At 36.2% G+C, this 22,346-nt stretch overlaps 1 protein-coding gene across 2 annotated transcripts; it reads left to right on the top strand.

The window, feature by feature from the left end:
* The first annotated feature begins 1,618 nt into the window (after positions 1-1,618).
* On the top strand, positions 1,619-21,251 carry MLC1 (modulator of VRAC current 1). Of its 2 annotated transcripts, XM_056340664.1 has the most exons (13): positions 1,619-1,708; positions 2,227-2,364; positions 3,041-3,224; positions 5,338-5,427; positions 7,500-7,553; positions 7,644-7,745; positions 13,266-13,367; positions 14,300-14,371; positions 14,840-14,956; positions 15,893-15,949; positions 17,064-17,186; positions 18,611-18,778; positions 20,690-21,251. In XM_056340664.1, the coding sequence occupies exons 3-13, from the start codon at positions 3,045-3,047 to the stop codon at positions 20,762-20,764; spliced, it is 1,140 nt and encodes a 379-aa protein (XP_056196639.1). In that variant the 5' UTR covers positions 1,619-1,708; positions 2,227-2,364; positions 3,041-3,044; the 3' UTR covers positions 20,765-21,251. The 2 variants fall into 2 exon arrangements, with proteins under 2 accessions (XP_056196639.1, XP_056196640.1); XM_056340665.1 differs by lacking the exon at positions 7,500-7,553 and having other exon boundaries at positions 7,659-7,745.
* The last annotated feature ends 1,095 nt before the right edge of the window (positions 21,252-22,346 follow it).

Below are 22,346 nucleotides of genomic sequence, written 5' to 3'. Positions count from 1 at the left end.
ATTTCATCAAAGCTTCAGGTGCTGTATATTTTTGTGTTTAGATTTGGGAACATGGGCATCAGCCTGGATTCAGTGCTAAGTAAACTGGTCCAGGACAGAATGCTTTTTTATTAATTACTGATAGAAAAGCAGGACTATGACAAGTTTATGTACCTTGTTATCATATTGTCCCTTGGGAGATGAGTTATAATTGTCAATCTGTTTTTTTATCTTTTGTGGTTGTTTTGGAGGATGCTCGCGTGGCACAGCCCTGGGAAATGACCTATTATTTGCTGTAGCTGCTTCAGTTGAACAAGCTGAACAAGTTCAGAGGTCATTTCAATGGTGGAAGCAAGTAATACTTCATAGGCTGTCATGACTTGATTTGATTGTTATTCCTTGACCGCTTTTGGCCTAACCCTAACCGAGCATAAAAATGCTTCATTTATTAATCCTTTTCAGAAGTCTCTAATGTTCTGTTGGTATTGTTATTTTTCCTGCAGTCTTTGTGTAGGTTTCCTATGCAGTCTTTAGAATTAGGAGGAATCTCTTTGTACAGCACCTTTGTACCTTACCTAGCATTTTAAGGTCTTGGCCTGTGACTTGGGCTCTGGTTACCAGATCTTGCCTTGAGGTTGTGTATACACAGAATGACTTTTAGAGTACAATCTGCACTGTGAAGTTTAAGTGTTTTTTGTTGATAGTGATGCCAAATGCAGAGGATAGATTAACTGTGTGGTAAACCTCAGTGCAAAAAGGAGAATGGCAAATATGAGAACTGCACAGGAAAGGGGGCAGAAGGAAATTCACCATAATGAGAGAAAACACTGTAGTGTGATGCTCGAGAGAGGGAACTTTCAGGTACAATACTGAAAACAGGCTGAAACACTTGGAATTGTGAAAAAAATTTCTAGGATTTGAACCCTGCTCTGTTCAGTGGTGCAGGACTTCATAAAGTCTTTTTATTCAAAGAGATTACATCAGGTAAATACCTGAATATCTCACCAATTTAATGTAAGAAATAAGTTGATCTCCCTAATTGGTCAGAAGGCATAAAATATGGTCCTTTTTTATTTCTGTGGTAATTTGTGTTAGAGCAAACCAGTACATAGCATTCATTATGAAACACGTAACGTAACATATTACCCATTTTCCATTAAACCATAGTCTCTGAAAAGTGACAGATAATGGAAATACTTGCATAGTGTTTCTTCTGTGAAGAGAAACACATGGGCTTAATTAATTCAGACAGTTTTGTGTGGTTACACAGTCTCTTTCCCCTCATTTTTCTAACAGTTTACAGCTATATCTACTGTGTGTATGGTGTATTAATTTCCATGTTTCAGTCTATTAAAACAACTGTAACATTTTAATATTCTTTCAGTATCGGCTGATGTTATAACAAGAGCAAAATCTACAGTCCATACAAATTGAGCAGTAGTGCTGTTGTAAAGTTTTTCTGGCATACTTTAAAGGCGATGCCCTTCAGAATACTGAAGATTTAATTGTGTCTTGGTTACAACAGTGTTTAAACTTTAGACAAAAGACCCTGTCATTGCTGTAGCTGTCAAGGTGCCAACATCTTCAAGATAAAAGCTTTCCTTTTTTTTTTTTTTATTTTTTTTTATTGCCTAATAAGCAGGAGGACTGGATCCAATGTGCACTGGCCATTGTGTGTCACTGCTGCTTGCTAGATTTAAAATATGTAGTTCAGTAATCACGGTGTTCTGTAAGTATGCATGTCAGCCTGATTGAAGTGTGCAGGGTTTATCTGAACACTCTAGATAACTAGGATTAGCAGAAAAAGATAGTGAAGAGTTCTACAGTGAAGATAATATTCTTGATAGATTTCTAACCTCTAACTTTCTAACCTTGCAGCTTGTTGGGATACTTGAATTTTTATGTGTAGTTTATTTTAGGTATTTTAGAATACTGCGTTATAAGTAGCTTTTGTTGTTTTGATACAAGAATTAGATTGTTGAATATTGTTATCACTGGCTATTATAATAACTTAAACTGGTAAATTGTGAAGAAAGTTCTATTTAAGATGCGATGTAAGGGGTAGTACTCCAGTAAAAAAAGAGACTTGAAACTTTTTTAATTTGTTGGTCTGATTTGGAAGCAGTCCTATGAGAATGTAGTACAGTCATTTTCTAGTGTGTTCTGTTAATTAAAATTCAGGAGGCATTTCCCTGTTCCCTGGCTTAACTGAAGTTTTTGCTGTGCTTTTGTTCCATATCTGAATAGATGTTGTTGAAAGCCAAAGTCTAAGGGGGAACTTTTCAAAGACGGCATGACTCAGTGAACGGTGAGAATATCACAAAGTGTACAGGCAGCTGTCTTCACAAGACTGTTTTAAACTGACAGTTAACTTTTCAATTGAAGGTAAGCATGAAGGTTTTTAATTGTTGAAAAATCTGCAGTAACTTAGTTCTAATATAAGATACTCCTCAAGGTATTTGAACAGATTGGCAAGTAGTGAGATGAAGAAAAAATGGCTAAGTGAACCTGAGAAATGGTTGATACCGGGTAAATTAGAAACAGTTTGCTGTCGCTGAGTTACTCGGTTTATATAAGTTCATCAGACTCTTAGTGAAGTCTGTCGTTTTAGATACCTGATAAGAAGTGTTAAAATCAAATGGAAGTTAATTTCCAAATGTGTTTAAACACCTTTTTTATCTTAGAGTTAAAAGAAAAGAAAGACTTCTGCTTTGGTTGTAGAGTTACCCTCAAACTAAACACCTCCAAAAATGGTTTTTAGATCTTGAAATAAAAGTCCATTGAGGTATCATACATACACAGACTTTCATTTTGTTTGCATTTATATTGTACTATTATGAACTGTAGCTATGTAATTTGCTTATTGTATGCAAGTAAGTTGTTAGAATGCTTACATATTTTGAAATGTAAATAAGCTCACTAATAAATACTGCTTTCATTTATTTTGTCTTAAATAGACAAAAACCTAGTTGAGCACGGATCTAAGCATGTGAAGGATCTAAATTATATTTTTGGTTTTTCTTCATCATTTGTGTTTCTATTTTTAATTGCCTTTGTGAAGTGTTATGACCAGGGAAGAAGGTTACAGAGAAGAATTTAGCTATGACAGGATGCCAACTTTGGAGCGGGGAAAACAGGAGAATGGAAATTATATACCAGATATCAAATCCAGTGACCTTCAGCTATCAAAAAGGCTGCATCCTTGCTTTAGTTACAGAACATGGATCTTTTCTTTGCTGATGGGAGTAAGTACTTTAAATGATACAGAATTTGAAAATGTAGGTGAGGTCTTAGTGCCCAATAATCTATTGTTTCACATTGGGGACTCAGAATTTCATCGCTGATAGTATTAGATGTAAATATTTGTATAGGAAGGAACATGTATAGCAAATTTAGAATGTAACACTTAATTGACTAATGGTGTTCTGTGGATAATTCTGCACTAATCAAAGATGCAATATGAAGGCTGATTTTTGTCTTTAATCATATAGCATAACGGACAATAATAAGTGTGGCAGTGGTAAATATCAACCCACATGTATGTATAAACAGTGCATTTTGGTAAAGGGTGTAAAGTGTCCTGATCATATGCATTCTTTTAAGATTTTTTAACTGTTAAAAGTACTTTACTTACCATGGTAGCATTTTGGCATTAAAATATATATGGTACTTAATTGCCACATTCACCTTTCAGGGTTCAATAGTCATGTATTTATTTGATAGAATATTCATACAGTGAGGTCTATACTTGAGTTTCTTAAATGAATGTCACCGTGATTTGAACTTTTGTGTCACTGCTAGCATCATAGGACACTGATCTTGCATGTACATATGCTTCTTCATGTTCTGAGCCAAGCTAATTAAACTTAATTATAGCAATTAGAACTTGATCTTTTTTCTGTCAGGTCATGTGTTTTGAAAAGTACTTTTACTAAGAGCTAAAAATATTTCACTGTTAATACGGTAATTACTTGGTTTTGCGCAGTAAATTAAAGTATTGCCCTATTTTCATGGCAACAGCTGAACATTTTTTCCTTTCTGGCAATCTGTGAAATTTGGATTTCCTTTCAGATGCACTGTTACATAAAGAGAGAGCAGCAGAAGAGCTGGCTTTCTTTGCATTAAATTTTCTCAGATTTAATTGTCAAAAAGGACAACTGTCTGTAATTAGATTTTTCCTTTTTAATGAGGAGTTGTGAATGATTTGAGATACTAATGTTTAATGATAATTTGCTGCAGTCATATTATCAAGAAGTATGAATTTCATGAATAAATGAAAAAGCAATTTTATTAATAAACTAGTTCAATAAACTCCAATTAGATTTTTCTCCCAAGTATTGTAGTGGTTAATCTCTCTCAACTCTTTCAAAAGACGTTGTCCAGAAAGGGGTGTCTGTATGCTGGGCAACAAAGTCATAGTGAACAGAACCATCCACTTTAGGGAGCAGTTGCAAACTGTAGAGTGGTCGAGTGACTTCAAAGTGGCTGCTAGTTGGGCTGTTCTTGTGCGAGAACAATTCAACATGCTTCAAGCACAATTTCAAGTTGTGTTCTCTTAAGTGCTGTTCATCCAGTCTGCCAGAATTCTCTGTCCTTATTTTCTGTCATTTTTTGGCAAGGACTTTTCAAAGACCCCCATAATTTTGTAACATGACAAAAATACCCAGTTAGAACAAAAGAGCCATTCTGTCTCTCATCTTCCCCTGCCCCTTCAAAGAAATGCCTACTCAGAGGAATGACAAGCAAAACCAAAAAATGTTAGTAGAATACACTAATCATTTATTGCTGAGGCTGTAACTGATAATTATGAAATAAATAGAATAGTTAGCAAGGGAACAAGAGGAATTGGACGTTATGAGTGTGCCACTGAACCAAAGCAGGAAGAAAGTTTGGAGGGAGGCGGGAGTGTGGAAGGGGGAAGAACCTTCATTAATGTATCATAGTACTATTTTTGTTACTATGTTCTAGTTGGTGTGCCCACCTGCCCATATGTGTAATGAATGTTGGAGGAGCCAAGCAGAGAATGCAAAGTAGAGGCTTAGTTGATGTTTCTGAAACATTTTTACCACCAAACACTGCAATTACCTTTTGAGCATTTTATTAGGTATTTGCTAAGTCAGGGCACAATGCTTGATTCAAACATGATTATAGTGTTCAGTATTAAGTCTTGGTAACCAGCAGGGCATCTTCAGAACTCAGCATGTTTTGAAATTTTTCTTCAAAATTAATCACACAAAGACTGCATTATTAAATATTCATCAGTAGCTTAATTTGAAAGGAATTACTGATTTCTGTCTGCCTAATTGCTTTTAAAAATATTTTTATTTGTATTAATTTATCTTATTTGTTGCTTTGTAGACTTGCCTCCTTATTACTTCTGGATTTTCACTATATCTGGGAAATATTTTTCCATCTGAAATGGATTATTTACGTTGTGCAGCAGGTTCAGTAAGCATTCTTAATTGTTTTCTGTGGCTGTTTGACAGCAAAATCAATCATAAATAATTTTTGTGGGTTTATTGTCTTTTATTCTGTCTTTCTACTACTAACTTTCTTCGTGGAAGATTTAATTATATTTAACAGTTCATTAAATGGGTTTTCATCCCATTGCTAAGGGAATAGCAGATGTCGTAAAGACAACTGGTTTGTGCTACCATTTTTGTTAACCAGCTCACCACTGGCATGCTGTAATTATCTGCATGAACAGTATTTCTGTGCTTGATTTTAAGAAAATTTGCGTTGTTATGCATTTGGGGAATTTCCTGGCTAAATGCTATCAGAATGTATTTCAGATTGTATTTCAAAGTATTACTTTTTCATTTTATTTTGCGATAATCTCCAGGTGCTGAGCAGACTTCTCTTGAATACTGTTATTTTATTAGTAAAATATGCATTAAAGGTATCTGTTGTTTTCCAAAGTCCAGTCTTTTTTTAGTGTATTTTTAGGGAGATTTTTTTTTTTATATATGTATTATGTATGCTTGATCTACATTTTAGATCTATGTGCATAAGATGAGTCTGATGTACTTGGTTTGTTCATGGCAGGATTCTGTTCTATCATTATTCTCATGACTTGCCTATTTGTTTTAAGTTAGGTGCAAGACTAATGCTTTGCTTTAAACAAGTCCCAGGAGTTTTTCTATGAATGAGTTGTCACTTGTTTCTGCTAGAGTTGTTAGAATAAAGTTGAAACAGTTTTTAAAGTTAGTATCTTTGTGTTATTCTCTGCGACATTAATCTTAATTACTGAGATGTCTCTTTTTCTGCCCCAGATCTTGTCTCTTTTAATTTTGTATTTATTGAGAATTTCCGGAGGTCTTGCTCTCACAGTGGGTTTGCATGGTTTGCCGTGGATAAAGTTGTGTACGTTTGGGTGTCTGTATGTGAGCAAGGTGTTAGAGCTGCTGCTTCAGATAATGGAGTCAATACAGTTGGAAGGGCCTAGAGAGCTGTGTAGCTAACTGACTACTGTATGTCTATTTTAGCATGAGCTGAGTTGCTTTCTAGACTATTTTAACCATCTTGACTAGTAGTAGGATTCAGTTGCATCAACATGGTCATGTAGTGTTCTAGGGACTCTAGGGTATCCAGGACATAAAAGGATGTTTTAATTATGTTAAATACAGGTCATTTAGGTGTTAAGGAAGTGCTACCAAGAGTTCTAAATGTCGTTAGTAATCCAGTTATAGTGGTTCCATTGTTAAGCCATCAGTGTGCAGATGTTTGAAAAGATAGTTAGAACTTCTGTCTTTAAAAGATAAAAGAAACACAGCATTTGTTACATGGTTCATTATTTAACATGAAAATGTTTAGAATAATTTTAGTTGAGTATATTTTTATTTTGCTTATTAGTATGTTGTAACTTATGTGTTTGTGTAAAACAGCTGGATCTGTACATGTACCATATCTATGGTGGTGGGGAACAGCTAAGGGATAGAGAAATTACTTTGTGAAACTTTCCACTTATGCATGATTTTACCATTTAGCTCTGCCCTTAACTATAGAAACACAGTTCCTGGTGAACATAGTGGAGATCCCAGGCACAGTTCTTAAGGTGTAATTTGACTCAACAGATCAGTTTTTATGGAGTTCTTCAGAACTGTATTGAGACTGGCCAAATTTTAGTTTATGCAACCATGACTTTGTCTGTTTGAAAGAATGTGGAGGCCCAGTTTGGCAGTAGTGTTTGTCTTGTTCTGCTTAAGGATCTCAGGCCTTCTAGAGTTAATTTAACAAAGGCATGAAAGACTTTCTTTTACTCATCACTTGTGGTGGGTAGCTAGTCAAAATTGAGGGATATGGAAGGCATATTTAAAACCTCTTGTAATCCTCAGATACCAATTGTAATTAATGAGCTTGTACAAGAGTGACAGACTTCTCTCAGAGTTTCTGATCTTCTGTTTGTCTAAGTTAACTGAAATATGAATTTAGACCAAATAAATTACATGTATAGAAATACATATATATGTCAAATTTTTTGTGCAGAATATCCCATTAGTCTTCTCTCTTAATTTCCCCAGTGTATTCCTTCAGCAGTTGTGAGCTTTGCTATAGCAAGGAATAAAATTAATGTGGTAAGTATAAGATTTTATTGGCAGTTATATCTTTCTTTCCCCCTCTGGGGTTACCATGAGAGAGAAACCCATTTTGAAATTGTTTTTCAGATACCCAATTTTCAGATTCTGTTTGTCTCTACATTTGCTGTTACAACAACGTGTTTAATTTGGTTTGGATGCAAACTTGTCCTCAATCCATCAGCTATAAATGTAAGTTACTGAGACACTAATTATGCTACATTTATCTTTGTTAAAAAAAATAGAAGGGGTGAGGTGGGTGGTGATCACATGTAATTACATTGCTGTTAATACCCCAGTATTCCTACTTAGTCTGTGAGGAAATATCATCTAGCAGTAGCTTTACTTTTCTGAGTAAGACAAGACTGGAAAATTGACATCGGAGATGAAAACTTAAATGGCTAAAAAGATACATGGGACAACTAACTTAGAGATTAATATGGAAATTACTTTCCTGTCTTCTTGTATTCGAAGTTCAAAAACATGCATTAGATCTTCAAAAGTGATCCAGTTTCATCAACTGACTGTTTATTTTTCTGTTGACTGCAGCCAGTTTTTTGTTGTGTTTTTTTTTTGAAAGAGCAGCATCAGAAGAGAGAATTGAAAATTAATTACTCCTCACCTGTAGATTAGCCAGCTTTTAGGGTTAAATCGTACTGAAATGAGGAGGTGTCCCAAACAGTGCCTCTGCTAGGAAATTTCATCATGAGATTAAGTATAATCCTTTCCTGGATCTTCTTTAATGGCTAGTATGCTTGAGGCCATCAGGAAAGAAACTTTTGATGACTATTTTTCTCATACATCATCAACAGAGAGAATGCAGCAGTTATGTCATTTGAAGCACACATATTTCATGCTGGGAAAAGTTCATTAGTTTTGAGTCACAACCTTTTAACATCTGTCTTTGGTAGTTTAAGCCAAACAGTAGAACTATAGGGTGGTTTTGGTTTTGGTTTTTTTTCCTGCGGTAAAATGTTCTGAGACCTATATACTACATAAGGTATTACTGTTACCATTGATGAATATTCATAATAGACTATCACAGAATAGCTATGCTCAGTACAACTCTGTCATACATTTTGTGTGAAGGTTAATGACTGCTATCATGTTATGGTTCAGTTCTTTTCCCACTATTATATCGGCTATTGTGATACTAACAGCTCAGCACTAATAATGACTCCCTATAATAATATAGCAGATCTGAATTAGTGACAAAAGTTTTCTAATAGAAAAGTAGTGCAGAGATAATTTGCTTTGGAGTTATCTATACTATTTTAGTAACATCTGGTGAGCTCCATATTTCACAAATGTTGAACCTCTAAACTGTGTTTACTTTCACTTGGAAAGTGCAGTATATTAGGCCAATACTTTCAAACCTACTTTTTAAATTAAGTAATGAAGTCTAGCTTCACATTTCTGTGCAGCTGGCCTGACTTTCAGAAAGATGGAGTACTGCAGTCACTCAGAGCTGTGGAGATTTAACACTCTGGACAGTCAGATCACTTGAATTCAAGTAGTACTGGCTTTAGATGTGGTCAGTTTTGCTCTGTGTTTGATGGGACAGTGTCAAGTCCCCCTGGGTGCTGTGTTTATCTTGGGAGAGTTTATAGCAGTCAATTCTTTGCACAGCCTTTGCTAGCTTTTTGCTAGTGTAGCAGTTCCTGCATGTATTTGCCCCCTCAAGTGACTTAGGCAGTTAGAGCTGAATGAATTATGTACAAGACATGGGGGTATAGGCTTTTCTCTTCCTTTCTTGGTAGAGAGTTCAAGTATTAGAAAGCAGTCCAAGTATTCTGAGTGAAAACAGCAGAGAAGTGTCATTGGACACTACCAGACACTTTGCATTCCTGGTAGACAGGATCACAGTGCTGAGACAGTGGAGGGCTATGTTTGCCCAGGAAAGGTTGGCCCAAGGGACTCATTTTGCCACCACAATAGTTATTTTGTCATGAGCCCCATGTGATAAAATCAATTTTCCTTATGCTCTTGAGAAGCTTTGAGCTGGCCCTATGTGTAAAAACTTAACTTCACTTGCAGCATACTTTTGAAGTGAGTAGTTTTTAGATTGCATAAAAATTGGTGGTTTCTATTATAAAATATTAACAGACTTCATATTTTCAAGGCAGATCAAACCATTTGAAAAAAGAGATTATATCAGACTGGGAAAGTATAAGTGACAAACACTAAATTTATAACAAGGCAAATTCTTTCTTTGCCAAATGTCAGTTATCTACAATCATATCCACAAGACATCCTTAGTTATGTGGTTTTAATTATTTTCACTTGCCTATTACATGTCCATACTATGTCATTGATCACTGAATAAAGATAAGTCAGGATAACCGTGCAAAGCTGACTCTGAAGCTTTCTTGAACCTTTCTGTCTTAAGAGTTATTCATGGTGCTGACTTGCTCTCCTTTTTGAAGGACAGTGGTTTCAGTGGGACAGTCTCACTGTTTGTCAGCTTGCTGCCAGCTGTTTTCCATTACCCATGTGGTACAAAGAAAATGTAGAATACCATTTCTTTAACTGTTCTTTCACCATCATATTTATTTTCCCTCCCATGGGAAACAGCACAAGAAAATAATACTAGGTCTGATGCAAAATCACTGCCAGTGGTTTAAAAGCAGTAAGACTCATAAAAAGGGTAAGTTTATCCAATTAAGACAATTCACATTTAAAACCCCCACCCCCACGCCTTTATAAAGGACCTGGGTAATTCTCATTAGTGTTACTCATGTTGATGGATAACTCCACAAAATTACTTTAGACAGATAAATGGAATGCAAGATACAAGCCATGCTCTAGACTCTGTGACACCACTCCAGCAGGGTGCAGTTCTGTGGTTAGTATGCTATCAACATGAAGGATACAATATGTAAAAGATGCAAACTGCCACTGCTGCAACTCTGTTCATTCCCAGTTCTCAGAGTAAGAAGCCTGATGGACAGAAATGAGTGGAACCTTGTGCATGCTGGCCACCACAACTGAAAGTGTTCAGATCTTGAACAGGATTTAAATTAACTCCATATTGAGTATATACATATCTTGTCTCCTTGCAAGCTGAGTGTCTGTACCTCCATTGTAGTTAAGATGATCCAGTTACTGGGACCCTGCAGTACAATCTTGTTTCCCTCAGCATAGATGGCTAAGACAGGACTCCCTGGCCTGAACTTAGACATCTCTTATTTTGAAAGTGCTGTGAGATACTCTGCTTGACTGCTGCTTCTACTCTAGGTGAGCGAGAGTCTCCCATCAGTCCCGTGTCATACAACCCAGTCATGTAGGCACATTCAATATGCTTGAGTATTTCAAGTGGCACTAGCAGCCAGTATAATTGAGCCCTGCCTCTAGTGACTGGTTGGCCCAGTAGCTTTTGGGGTTTCCTCTCTTGTCTGTGTAGAGTAGGTCTCCACTAGCAGTAGTGGAAGCATAGGCAGCGTGGGTGCACACAGATACTGGGGTGTCAGTGCTTGATTTGGTTACCTAACTATAAGAGTGTGTATCAGTTAGGTATGTGCTGACTTGTTCTGCCTTGCTTCAGCTGCTGGCCCAGGAGGGCATCAGTGTCCTTTAGGTTCTCTGTCATTATTTGTCAGACCTGTGCAGATGTCTTGAAACATCTGCAGGATATCTTAAATCATGGTAAAAGTCTGCATTTAAGCAACTATATTGAACTTCAGATTATTCAATCTTGAAATTAATTCAACCCTTTCGTACTGTTTCAGTGAATCATGTTTTTAATACCTGGTGCAGGTTCAGAGAAAATTGGATTAAAGTTGTGCTAATCTACTAGTTTCTACCTAGTTGCACTTGCACATTCCTTAGTCATGGAAGAGGACTAAGGACACAGCTTACTTGGTTTTCTGCGTCTGGCGATAGATTCTATGTACAGTGGCAATTGCAGGGAGAAGTTTCTGTAGTGCTTAGAAATCTGACATTAAATTTCCCATTGTTACCGATAGTACAAAAAGGTAGTTACTAATAGCTTTAGCTGTATTTCTTTTTAAAAAATAAAATAACAAAACCATCTAAACTTCAAAACTGGAGATGAGATATTTTTAATTTGATCTAGAGGTATTTAATTAATTTTGAGTGGAAGGCTCTATCTGATATTCTAGACATGTCATATCAGAAAAAACATACTGGAAAGATAAAAGTTAAATTAAAAAAATCTAATTTATTTACTGTTACTTTTACAATTACTGTTATTTACTTCTTATACCTAGCACTAAATGAGTCCATCAATGTAGTTACAGTGCTTCTGGACTCAAACTTATACATCTACTTGGTGTTACAATGTGTAGTGTGGCCTTGCTAGCTCACATCAGTACCAGCGCTATGTGTCAAAACACATCAAAATCATGGGAATTTACAGGCTGTATTAAATTGTTCTGCAGGCTGCATGTTTGACACCTCATCTTTTGCCAAATAATGTCTTTATTCTTCATGCTAGCACTTTCCCTAGAAGCTTACCACTATGACATTTATTGCTGTTTGTGGCTCTAGTGCAACTGTACAGTCTGTTTTGTACTGCAAGGCACGTAGTTCCAATTATGATTTCCTGAGATGGATGAATTTCAGTGCCCAAAAAAAGCCTCTCAAATCTGCCACTTATGATCTTTTTCAAAAAACCTGTGCTTCAAGATACATGTCAGAGAAAAAACGGGATTTGTTTATCTGCAAAGCAGGTCTGACATGAGGGAACAATATAATTCCAAGTCCTTGAACAATGGTTTGCTATAATTGTACAGGTTCTGAAAGGAGTAATTTCTCCCTAAACTAATGGTGCTTTGCCCAACAGCCTGACCAGATGTTTTCCAAATGTTTTCTTGGGCTGCCAGTGGAAAAACATGTTGCTTTTGAAGACAAGAAGGGGAGATCCACTCTGCTGATCTTGTGTGCCTCTGGAAAATGATTCTGAATCATTCCCATGTAGAGTAGTGATCTACCTCTTTTCATGAGATAATAAGGAACCAATGAGAAATTATAAGTATTACATTCACTTACTTGTCTCTTGAAGATGTGCAATGGCAGGAGGAATGGCAGCTTCCAGGTTTTTACACAATCATGTTGTCTGTTAGACCTGCAAGAATTATTAAACTATGAAGTGTTTGTCAGTGCTCTACTAGCATTATGTAGAGCACAAGAGTTAGGATTTTTGGCCCAGTTCTATGGATTGTGTTTTCATTCAGTATTAGATATTGTATCGTACCATTTGGATTGCAGCACAGGGGTTGGGAGGCTGTGGCCCTCCTTCCCCCCCTGCTGCACCAGTGGATTGCCTTTGCCCCGGGCTAGTCAGGCTTGCTCTTGTTTGTCCGCTTTCTGCTCCTGTGAATTTTCCATCATTTGCTGCAGTGTTCTGGTTTCACATGGAAGGTCCTGCAAAATGCAAACATACCTAGCAATCATGCCCTTGTCATTAAATCTCTTCTGGAAGAGAGTGATAAGATCTTCAGGCAGACTATTCCCATAAATGAAATAAATTATTCTTTTTTAATTAGGCATTCTGAGTATTATGTAGACAGCTAAGTGTTGTCCTAGAAATTCAGCAAGAACCAAGAAAACAGTTAACAAGGTCTCTAATTAATTGATATGTCTAAATGTCACAGAAAATAGACAGCCTGCTGGATCCTGCTAGATCCCACCCCCTCCTTTATTTTTAATATGGAAGATGTAACCCATTTATGTCTGGGATTTTACTGACAGATAAATTTCAACTTGATTCTACTTATTCTGCTGGAAATCTTCATGGCAACTACTGTCATAATTTCAGCTAGGTCTACTGAAGATTGCTGCGCAAGAAAGAAAGTAGGTAACTTTAAGGATTAAAAATGTTTTTTTCTTTTGTTTGGTGTTAAAAAATACTTGATTTTTCCTGTATTAAATACATTGACAAGTTACTGGCAGTGCCAGTATATAAGTTCATATTATATGGTAGAACTAGATTTGAACGATAAATGAAAGTACCATACTAAACAGTAGTAGACTCTTTTATCTTTTAGAGTGCAATGGGCCTGCTGTATAATGACCAGTTGCAATTATGCAGCACAGGGTTTGAGTATCTTATGGACAGGCATGGCAAGTGTTTTATTTCTGTTTTGTTCTGCAAAGCTTAATGATGTTTGATACGTTAGAATACTGTGACTTGTATGTATGCGAGCAATGCCATCTTGAAGCCTGAGGTGGAGAAAGTATTTGTCCTGTATGCTGATTTGGTAGTATCTGGACAATGAATATTGGTTTCAGAATTTGAAGCTATAGAAAAAAATTTGTTTAGTCACAAGTGCTCTTCCAAATCCACCCTCATTTTTCTACAACAGTACTTATTTCAGGTAATAATGAAGCAACCATGCTGTAACATTTTGTATTCCGTGGAAGTATTGCTTGCTTCGTATAGTGTGCTGTCCTCCTTCAGTTACTGTTTGTCCACATCAGTAAAATCTGAAGGCTCAGGAAAAAAGTATATATTTTGAAGGTGGAAAGGGGAGACAAGATGACCATATTTCATTGTTGAATGGTGCTTGTATAACAGCTAATCTGTGACCAACTCATTTGTGTTTAATGAGATTGATGTGGTCTGCTGACACTGGCGAACACTGTAGCATGTCACTGTCAGCTCTGATGGGCCAACCAGACATTGCAGCCACTGTTAGGATCTGTAACAAGTTGTACAGGATATTAGAAAGAAATGTATTGCTTTGTGTGGTTTTTTGATCATGCCTTTTTTTATTCCCCTCTAGAATACTGCATATGACAGTACCATCGTTTTGAGCAACGTCAGCTTTCCTACTCGAATTCTGAAGTCATACTCAGTAAGAAAAATGTTGTTTCTTTCATTAAATTAATTTGTTCTTTCACTTTTTAAGTGCTAAACTTTTTTAAAGCCAGGAGATCAGTGTAGGTAAGAGATGAAAGGATAAAGACAGGAAAGAGAGATATATCTTAAAATGTTTCCTTTTAGAATATTGCAAGATAAATGGTAACTGCCATATATAATAGGAAAGAGACTACTCAGTGACTTAAGGATAAATAGTATAAACTGAACTGCTGTTCAGTGGAGCTAATAAATGAGAGCATAAATACACATAATGAAGCTGATCTTGTTTTCCCTTAACTAGCTTGAGTTTTGCCATATTTTAGATCTGAAAAAACATAGACTTCATGTATAGCTAATAGCATAAATGCATTTTTTCCTTCCAGTGAGTTCCTTTTTATATGCAAATAGGAAATTTGGTGTTCAAATGCACTGTTAATAATTTGTGTGATCTTCCTTGTTTTAGGTAATTGAGGTGATTATTGGAATTTCATCAGTATTTGGTGGAATAATTGCTTTGAATATGGATGTTCTAGTCTCAGGTCCATACCTTTCAGTAACATTCTTTTGGATCTTAGTTGCTGTAAGTAGTTCAAAATGAAGGTACTCTTCTAAAAAAAGTCTTAGATATTTTTTTCCTTTTTTTTAACTTTTTCATTTTTCCACTCCCTACTGGAATATATTTTTGGCCCGAATACTAACTGGCAGTTGGTGTTTAGCAAATGAATTAGCACTTCAATTTACTTAATATATTTATGCAATATGCATGTTCTATTTTGATTTACAGTACTTTGGTTCTTATAAAATGTTCTGATACGTTTTCAGTCTTCAGTTTTGTAAAATGGAAATGAGTAATAAACAAGGGTATTGAAAGTGAAATGCCTTGTCAACTAAGTCCTAGGTTTTAGAATGTTTCAGGCTGCAAAATAAAAGGTTTAGTTTCAGCATGGCAGAATCCATAGAAACATCTTTAGCCTGTCAGCCATAACTATCTTAAAAGTCTGAGACTGTGATTGGTAATCCTTGTCACTAGTAACAGCCTGTACCTAGGAGCAGAGGATTCATGCAGGATGCTGTGCTACCTGCCGGCCACAAATTCAACCAGTTGAGAAAGAAGACAATAAACATCAGGTTTACCTGTGGCTCCTATGCCTGGAAAATCCCTGAGCATGAAGTGGAAAAAAAGATCATAAACAAGTTTTTTCAGCATTCAGAATTCACAAAATTCAGTGGGGTTCATTAGGTTTTTCTCTAGAATTGTCAGATCTTGAAAATAATTGTATTTCAGTATGTGTAGGTTTAATACGTGATACTCATTAAATGCAAGTTACAAGAAGATTAGTTATATTTCCATTTGACTAATCAATTTCTAATACTGTCATAGTAAGTCTATACAGTTTTGTCTTTTCAGGAAATTTAGAATGTGACCTGTGCCTAGTGGGAATCACTATAACTCAACTGTAATTTTTGTAATTTTTAAAGTAGGTAAATATCTATTTTGTTATGCTTTTTTGTTTAGTGCTTTCCAAGTGCTATTGCAAGTCATGTAGCTGCTGAATATCCAAGTAAATGTCTGGTAAGTGTGTAAAATTCTTGGATTTCGTCATTAGCGTGGAATAATACTAAGAAAGCCTGCCTGTGATAGTGGACACTACTCATATTCATTCACTTGTTTTTAGTTATTTCCACAAAATGTGACAGAAATATGTAGCATGAGTGTAAGCTGGTATTCCTAAAAAGAAATCCAGTAGGCCCTTCGGGAACTTAGTTCCAGCAATTCTAGAAAAGCATTCAAAGGACTGTTTATTGGGGTTTTTTGTTTGTCTGCTTGTTTTCTTACTGGTTCCTTGCAAATGGATATTACTGTAGGAAAACAACATACCTCATATGGCATGCCCAGAACTAATTTCGTGCTTCTGAGCTGAGGTCCTTTCTGTTCCATTCTCCTTTCATTATGAGCTGTGGTATCTGAAAGAAGAAAATCAGGTGTGCAGGCTGCACTGGACCTAGATCCTATTTTGAACAAGTTTCTCATCTGCATGACTAGTGACAACGACTGAGAATATTCAGCAGAGTGTATTTATTCCTTGACTGTGCCAGATGTGTAGTTAAACCTCCTTAAAACATCTGTTCTAAGTAATAGTGATGCAACCATATTTTAAGTCAGTAAAGATGTGTGACCACAACTGAAGTCAGAAATTGATCCAGTAGGGATGCTATTTGAATGAAAATAAGGCTGCTATTGTATGGCAATAAATTTGCTTCAAAGCACTCAAATTTATTTGCATAGTTATTTTAGGTTGCAAGTCTGCAATATCTGCTGTGAATTCTCATTTATTCTTCAGTTTGTACGAAATAATGATACTTCTATACTGGCTCTCTAAGTTGGGTATTACTTCCTCTATCTGTGTATGAAAGGCACTTTTAAAATCAAACAAATGCCCCGTCATCCATATTAAATGGAAAATGAATTACAGAACAACAGTGTTTTGGCTTGGAAACTTGTTTTATTCAAAGCTTGCTGCTATATCTCTATGCAGTGTGGATAGATCTTAAATATTTGTTTCATATGTTGAATCTCACACACTTTTACACACTTCTGTTATGCTTGCTTCAAGGAGATGCAGCTCACAAACCAAGGTGTTAATTTGTTTTTATTCTTATTTAACATGTATTATCTTATTTTTTAGGTTGAGGTCCTGATTGCCATTAGCAGTGTTACCTCTCCATTGTTGTTCACGGCTTCTGCATACTTATCCTTCAGTATCATGCAAGTTGTTGACATCTTTAAAAATTATCCACCTGCTGTTAAAGTATGTATTTTTATGCAATAGTAAAATTAACATCTATCTATTACAGTAGCAAAACAAGAATGAATTAGGAAGTATAAGAAGACAAGGTACTGCGTGATAAAAATTGAATAAAATCTTACAGAAATTATTCAAAAACTTGCATTTAACTGATGATACAATTTTAAGTATGTTAAATCTGTTGCTACCCTGGAATTAAAGTTTTTTAAAAATGGGATACTATTCTAAAGAAGCAGTAAAAATAATATTGCTGGACTCCTTGAGGTTTTAATAAATTTGTAGTATATAAATTAAAGGTTCTAGGTTTACTTGAAGAATACATTTTTCTGTTTCTTAGGATGTCTGCCAACAGCTGAGATTGTAAGCTTACACGTGGATTCATTCAAAGCAAGCCTGGATTGCGGCAGAGAATAAAAAAAAAGTTTACAAATCTTAAAGCATTTCATATGAAGTGTTACCAATGCATTGCTGAACAGCTTTCTAGGGCTTTACCATCAATGTGTTTAGCAACCTGTGATGATGTTCAAAGAACCATTTATGGGGATTAAAATAGTGTCAGTAAGGGTAATGACTTTTAGTGCCCCCTAGTCCTTAAGTAATCTTGTAATTTTAGGAGAGGGAAAATGGTTATTAAATGACATCTTAGGGACTGGAAAACCAGCTTTTGAGTATGTGGTCCTGTTGTGATACTAGAGGAGCATAGTGTGTTGTTGGACCTCGGGAAGTAGCCATGGCTTTGATGTTTCTTTTAAGTAGCTTCTCCTGTTGCAGGTGTTGGAGACAAGACTGGACTGTAGGGAAGTGGTGTGACCCTGCAGAGCATTTCTTACATTCTTAGGCTACTTTGTGTCTGGATGCAGCAGCGGTGGGCTGCTCTGCAAAGAAGGGTGAACAGTGGAGTGGAAGGTGACAGCAAAGCAGACGAGGGCAGTGACCTCATTGCCAAGGAGCGCAGTCCTGCAGTACCCAAAAAGAGAAAAACAAGGCAGGTCTGGCTATGGTAACCAGGTTCAGCAAATAGTTCAGTGATTACCAGACAAGTCCATAGTAGCAAGGCAGTTCCAGGAATTCAGGTCAGCAGGGCAAGGTCAGAGCCAGCAAGGCAAAGGGTCAGGCCCAGGCATAGCTGTGACATCGCTCGGATCAAGACCAGCAGTGAGACTCTGTGTTTTAGAGAATGGTTTCTTCAATTCTGCTAGAGGAAAAGATCATTTGGCAAATTAACATTTTGTTGAAAATTATCGATCTGTTCTACTTTAAGCAAACTCAGGCCCTCAAATTTTAATTCGATTCATGCTGAAATAAACTGTAAATTATAATTTGAGTTAAAAAATTAAATCTAGATACAAATCTCAAGAATATGGAGGTGGGAATGGCAGAAAATATTTTATTCAAGTAGTTAACAATATGTTCATGTCTGTTTTCAGCAATCTTACGATGTGCTCCTTTTGCTTCTGATGTTGATGCTGCTAATTCAGGCATGCCTTACTATTGGAACTGTAATACAGTGTATAAATTACAAGACAAAAATGAAACTACATGATTCGTCATGGACAGCATCACAGGTTAAAAAACAGGAGTACAGAACAACAGAGGTATGTATTTATATCCATTACAAAATTTAAATATCTGTATTTAAAAAGACTTTTTGGTAATGTTTCGTGTTAATTCAGATCACAGTTAAACTGTGAGGATGTTAATGCACTGATGAATTTTGTAATAAAGAGATAATATTTTGCTGGTTAAATGATAACTGGAGCGTGGTGGATGCAGTGTCTGTAAATGTGAAAAGTCCCGTTATGAGAAGAACAGTTGTAAGGTTAAAGCCCACTTTTGTTCTTATTTGTATTACGGGCTCCCAATTACAGATGAGGCTCATCATTGTACTAAGATAAAATGATAGCCCTACTCCACAGGATGCAGATCCATAACTGTTATGTATATGTCAGAATGAAGTTACAGAAGAGGTGATGATCCTTGCATGACTGTGTTCTGGTAATGACATAGCCATTCCAGAAAGGAATGGATTTAACCCTTTTGACTCGAGCAGAAGTTTTGGGCTATGGAATGAGAGTACTCGATAGAGTTGTACTTTTCCAAGGCCTGCCGTGAGGGAGTGGATTTACTAAACTAAGTCAGATCCCATTCAAAGTTTAGAGAACTTAAAGAGAAGAATTAAGAACCTGGAGTGTGGGAACAACAGGCAACCTGAGTGAGTGGCTACCTGTGCTGGACAGTATGAAGTAGTGTGCAGAGGAGCATGCCTGGAATTCCAGGTCTCTCCATGTCCTAACTACACTATCAAAGTTGGTGAGAAAGATCAGAATTGATATTTCCTTCCTGCACTTACATGTTCAGGCTATCCTTTCAGATACAGGTTTGGTACATACTCTTTAATTTAGAGTATGGTGGTGCCAGTATTATTGTTAGCACTTTCCATATAGTCGTTCAGGGCTAGAAGGCTACTTCAGGGGCTGGGGGAACCCGACTTTCTTCAGCCTGTGTAGGTTGACTACATCCATCTCCTAGCACAGCACTGTACCTGTAGGCTTTCCTCACCTCTGCTGTACGGGGCAAAGTGCTGAATCCTTGAAGACTAGGAGAGAGTAACTCATGTTAGCTAGATGCTTACTGTATGGCCCAGCACTAGAAAGAGATTGTGCTGGATTCAGTCTCTGCCCTAGAAAGAGCGTCTGTGTTGAAACAGCACTGGAGAGAAAGCATTGGGAGCAGGGACTGAAATTCAGTCAAATCATTATACAGTTGGTAATGGAACGTGGAAGGTGTGGACTTATGTTCCCTCAGACTGCTGAGGGAATTCAGCCTAGGTTCCTTATTTTCTGCATCCTGAGAGTTACATTCTATATAAAAGATGAAGCACAGCAGAATTATTTTTGGGATTCTTTATGTAAGTGTTCCTAGTTTGTGAGTCACTGAAGAACTGGGTGTGAATTAAATGCTAAAAGGAGCACTTTTTTCCGGAACAGCAACACTTTTTTGTTTAACTTTTAGTATTTAAACACAAGAATAATGATACAGGTTAAGGTGTAGGTCCCTTTGGCTTCTCAGAAGTCTGTGTTCTTAGGCAAGACCTTAGTTTGCTTGAACTAAGATTTATCTACACACATGCAGTGACGCTTCAGGGGCCTGCTTCTAATTTGGGTTTAGAGGTAAGGGGCTAAGGCCTTCAGTTGCATCTTGGAAAAAATCTTGAAAAAAATGTCCCAAGTAACATGTTTAAAATAGGCATTTGGCCAAGTTTTTTTGACCCAATTGTCTCAAGTAATTATATAATTTATGTTATTATATTTTATATTATAAATGGAAACTTTTCAGTATACAGAACTATGTAATTTACAGTGTGTAGAATATATTAATAGCTCGGAATGTAACTATTCATGTTCACATTCTCCTAGCTTCTGTCAGATATTTATTTGCTTGAACTTCAGTTTTTAACCAAAGCATTGTTTCATGTTTCCATTTGTCTGAAATTTGTTTACTTTTAGGTTTCCAATAATACCTTAAAGGATTTTGACAAAGACAAAGCCTGGAAAGCAGTTGTGGTGCAGATGGCTCAGTAGTTTGGATTCTGCAAATGCAGCCAATACAGTAAATCACCTGTTTGAATTGAGGCTTAAAAACTTTTAAGTTTATAAACAGCAATATAGCTACAGCAGTAGGAGCTAAGGAATAACACAGTAAATAATGTGCCTTTCTAATAATTTTGAAATTTATTGATAATATTTTTAACACGTCTGTCTTTTCTGTTGGTATCTGTGTTCTAGCGTTGCTTTAGAAGTTACCTTTAGAAAAAAGGTAATGAGTCACATGGATTTATGCTGATGGCAACGTAAAATATGACAATATATAGTAGGCTTCATATATTTGCAAGAGATTGTTACAACTGCAGTTATGCAGTCAGTGTAACTGATAAATGCTTTTGTAAAGTTATGAGTACAAGTTACAATTGATATTTTTGCTTATACTTCACTTTTGTAGGAGTTGTGAAGTTGTTTTGCATCTCATTGCTTTTATATAAATAAAAGTCATTATTATGTGGAAACTCAAGGATGTGGGTTGACATTCTAATTGGAGATATGAAACCAGACTATTCTTTCCCATTAAGCTTCCTTTTCTGGACTGTTAAAGGGGGAAGAGTTTTTTTCACATATGCAAATGTATTTTTGTGTATATTACTTTTCCTTTGTTTATTTTCCCATGTCTAAAATTAACATAACCTGGCAGCCCTTAAAAAGGGATATCCCCATACAGATTGCCTTTTCCTCCTAGCTGAATTATGTGTTATGATCACATAGATTTTGAACACTATAAGAATTTCTATGTTAGTAAGCTTTTTTTGGTGTTAACTACGGAGATAGCTACTGACAAAATGGTGGGTTGTTTATTGTTTTTCTGTTGTAATTGTTCTATTGATGGTTTTTGAGGGGTTCTAGATTTTGAAGTCATACTTTTTAAATCTGAAATAATACAAATCATTTGTTCAGAGTGTGCTGTAAAGCTTACCTCTTAGCTGAGGAAACAGAGAGAGAAAGGTCCGTACAGTGCAGAGCCCTTCAGGTATGCTAGCATGTTTTCTTTTGGTTTTGGGAAAGCTGACAATTATTATGGCATTTTAATACATAAAGAATACTCTTTCAAGTTTAGAGCATCTCTTCTTAAGAGCATGTTATACAGCAACCTCTGTTCACTTAAAATAGTGTGTGTTTTTTGGCCCAGACTAATATATCAACAACCACAGGATGCAGCTGCTGTTTCATAAACATTGCCAGATCTCATGCCTCTAGTGGTGGTACTTGTGCGAACATTCTCTCAGCAAGGCAGGGTATCTGCTAAAATCCTACCATTTTTATAAATAGAAAAAGTTAGTTTCTGATTGTACACTATTTTGTGAAAGTTGCAAAGAAATAGTGACAGTTCTACCTAAAAATAAACATCCAAACAACTTCCTAAATCTCACACATGGATTGAAACTGGACAAAAACTGTAGATAGGTAGAAGTTTTTTGTGAATCACTGTAAAGTGAAAAGATAGTCATACGTAGAATAGTGTGAATGTATCTAAATGGTTTGCTTTCTTTTATGTGGTAACATGCCTTTATCTGAGTCTGTATCTTCAAGAGATCATCTTTATCTTTTCTGTCAA

This window comes from Falco biarmicus, chromosome 5 (assembly GCF_023638135.1).
Source record: "Falco biarmicus isolate bFalBia1 chromosome 5, bFalBia1.pri, whole genome shotgun sequence".
Classification (NCBI taxonomy): domain Eukaryota; kingdom Metazoa; phylum Chordata; class Aves; order Falconiformes; family Falconidae; genus Falco; species Falco biarmicus.
Note: the sequence above shows the minus strand (reverse complement) of the source record. Positions and strands in the feature narration are given on the sequence as shown.

Bases quoted from the DNA above. Each gene is read 5' to 3' on its own strand.
- MLC1 (XM_056340664.1), top strand. From the start codon at position 3,045: ATGACCAGGGAAGAAGGTTACAGAGAAGAATTTAGCTATGACAGGATG. The intron at 5,428-7,499 runs GTAAGCATTCTT...TAATTTCCCCAG, and splicing joins TACGTTGTGCAGCAGGTTCA to TGTATTCCTTCAGCAGTTGT. The intron at 14,957-15,892 runs GTAAGTAGTTCA...TTTTTTGTTTAG, and splicing joins TCTTTTGGATCTTAGTTGCT to TGCTTTCCAAGTGCTATTGC.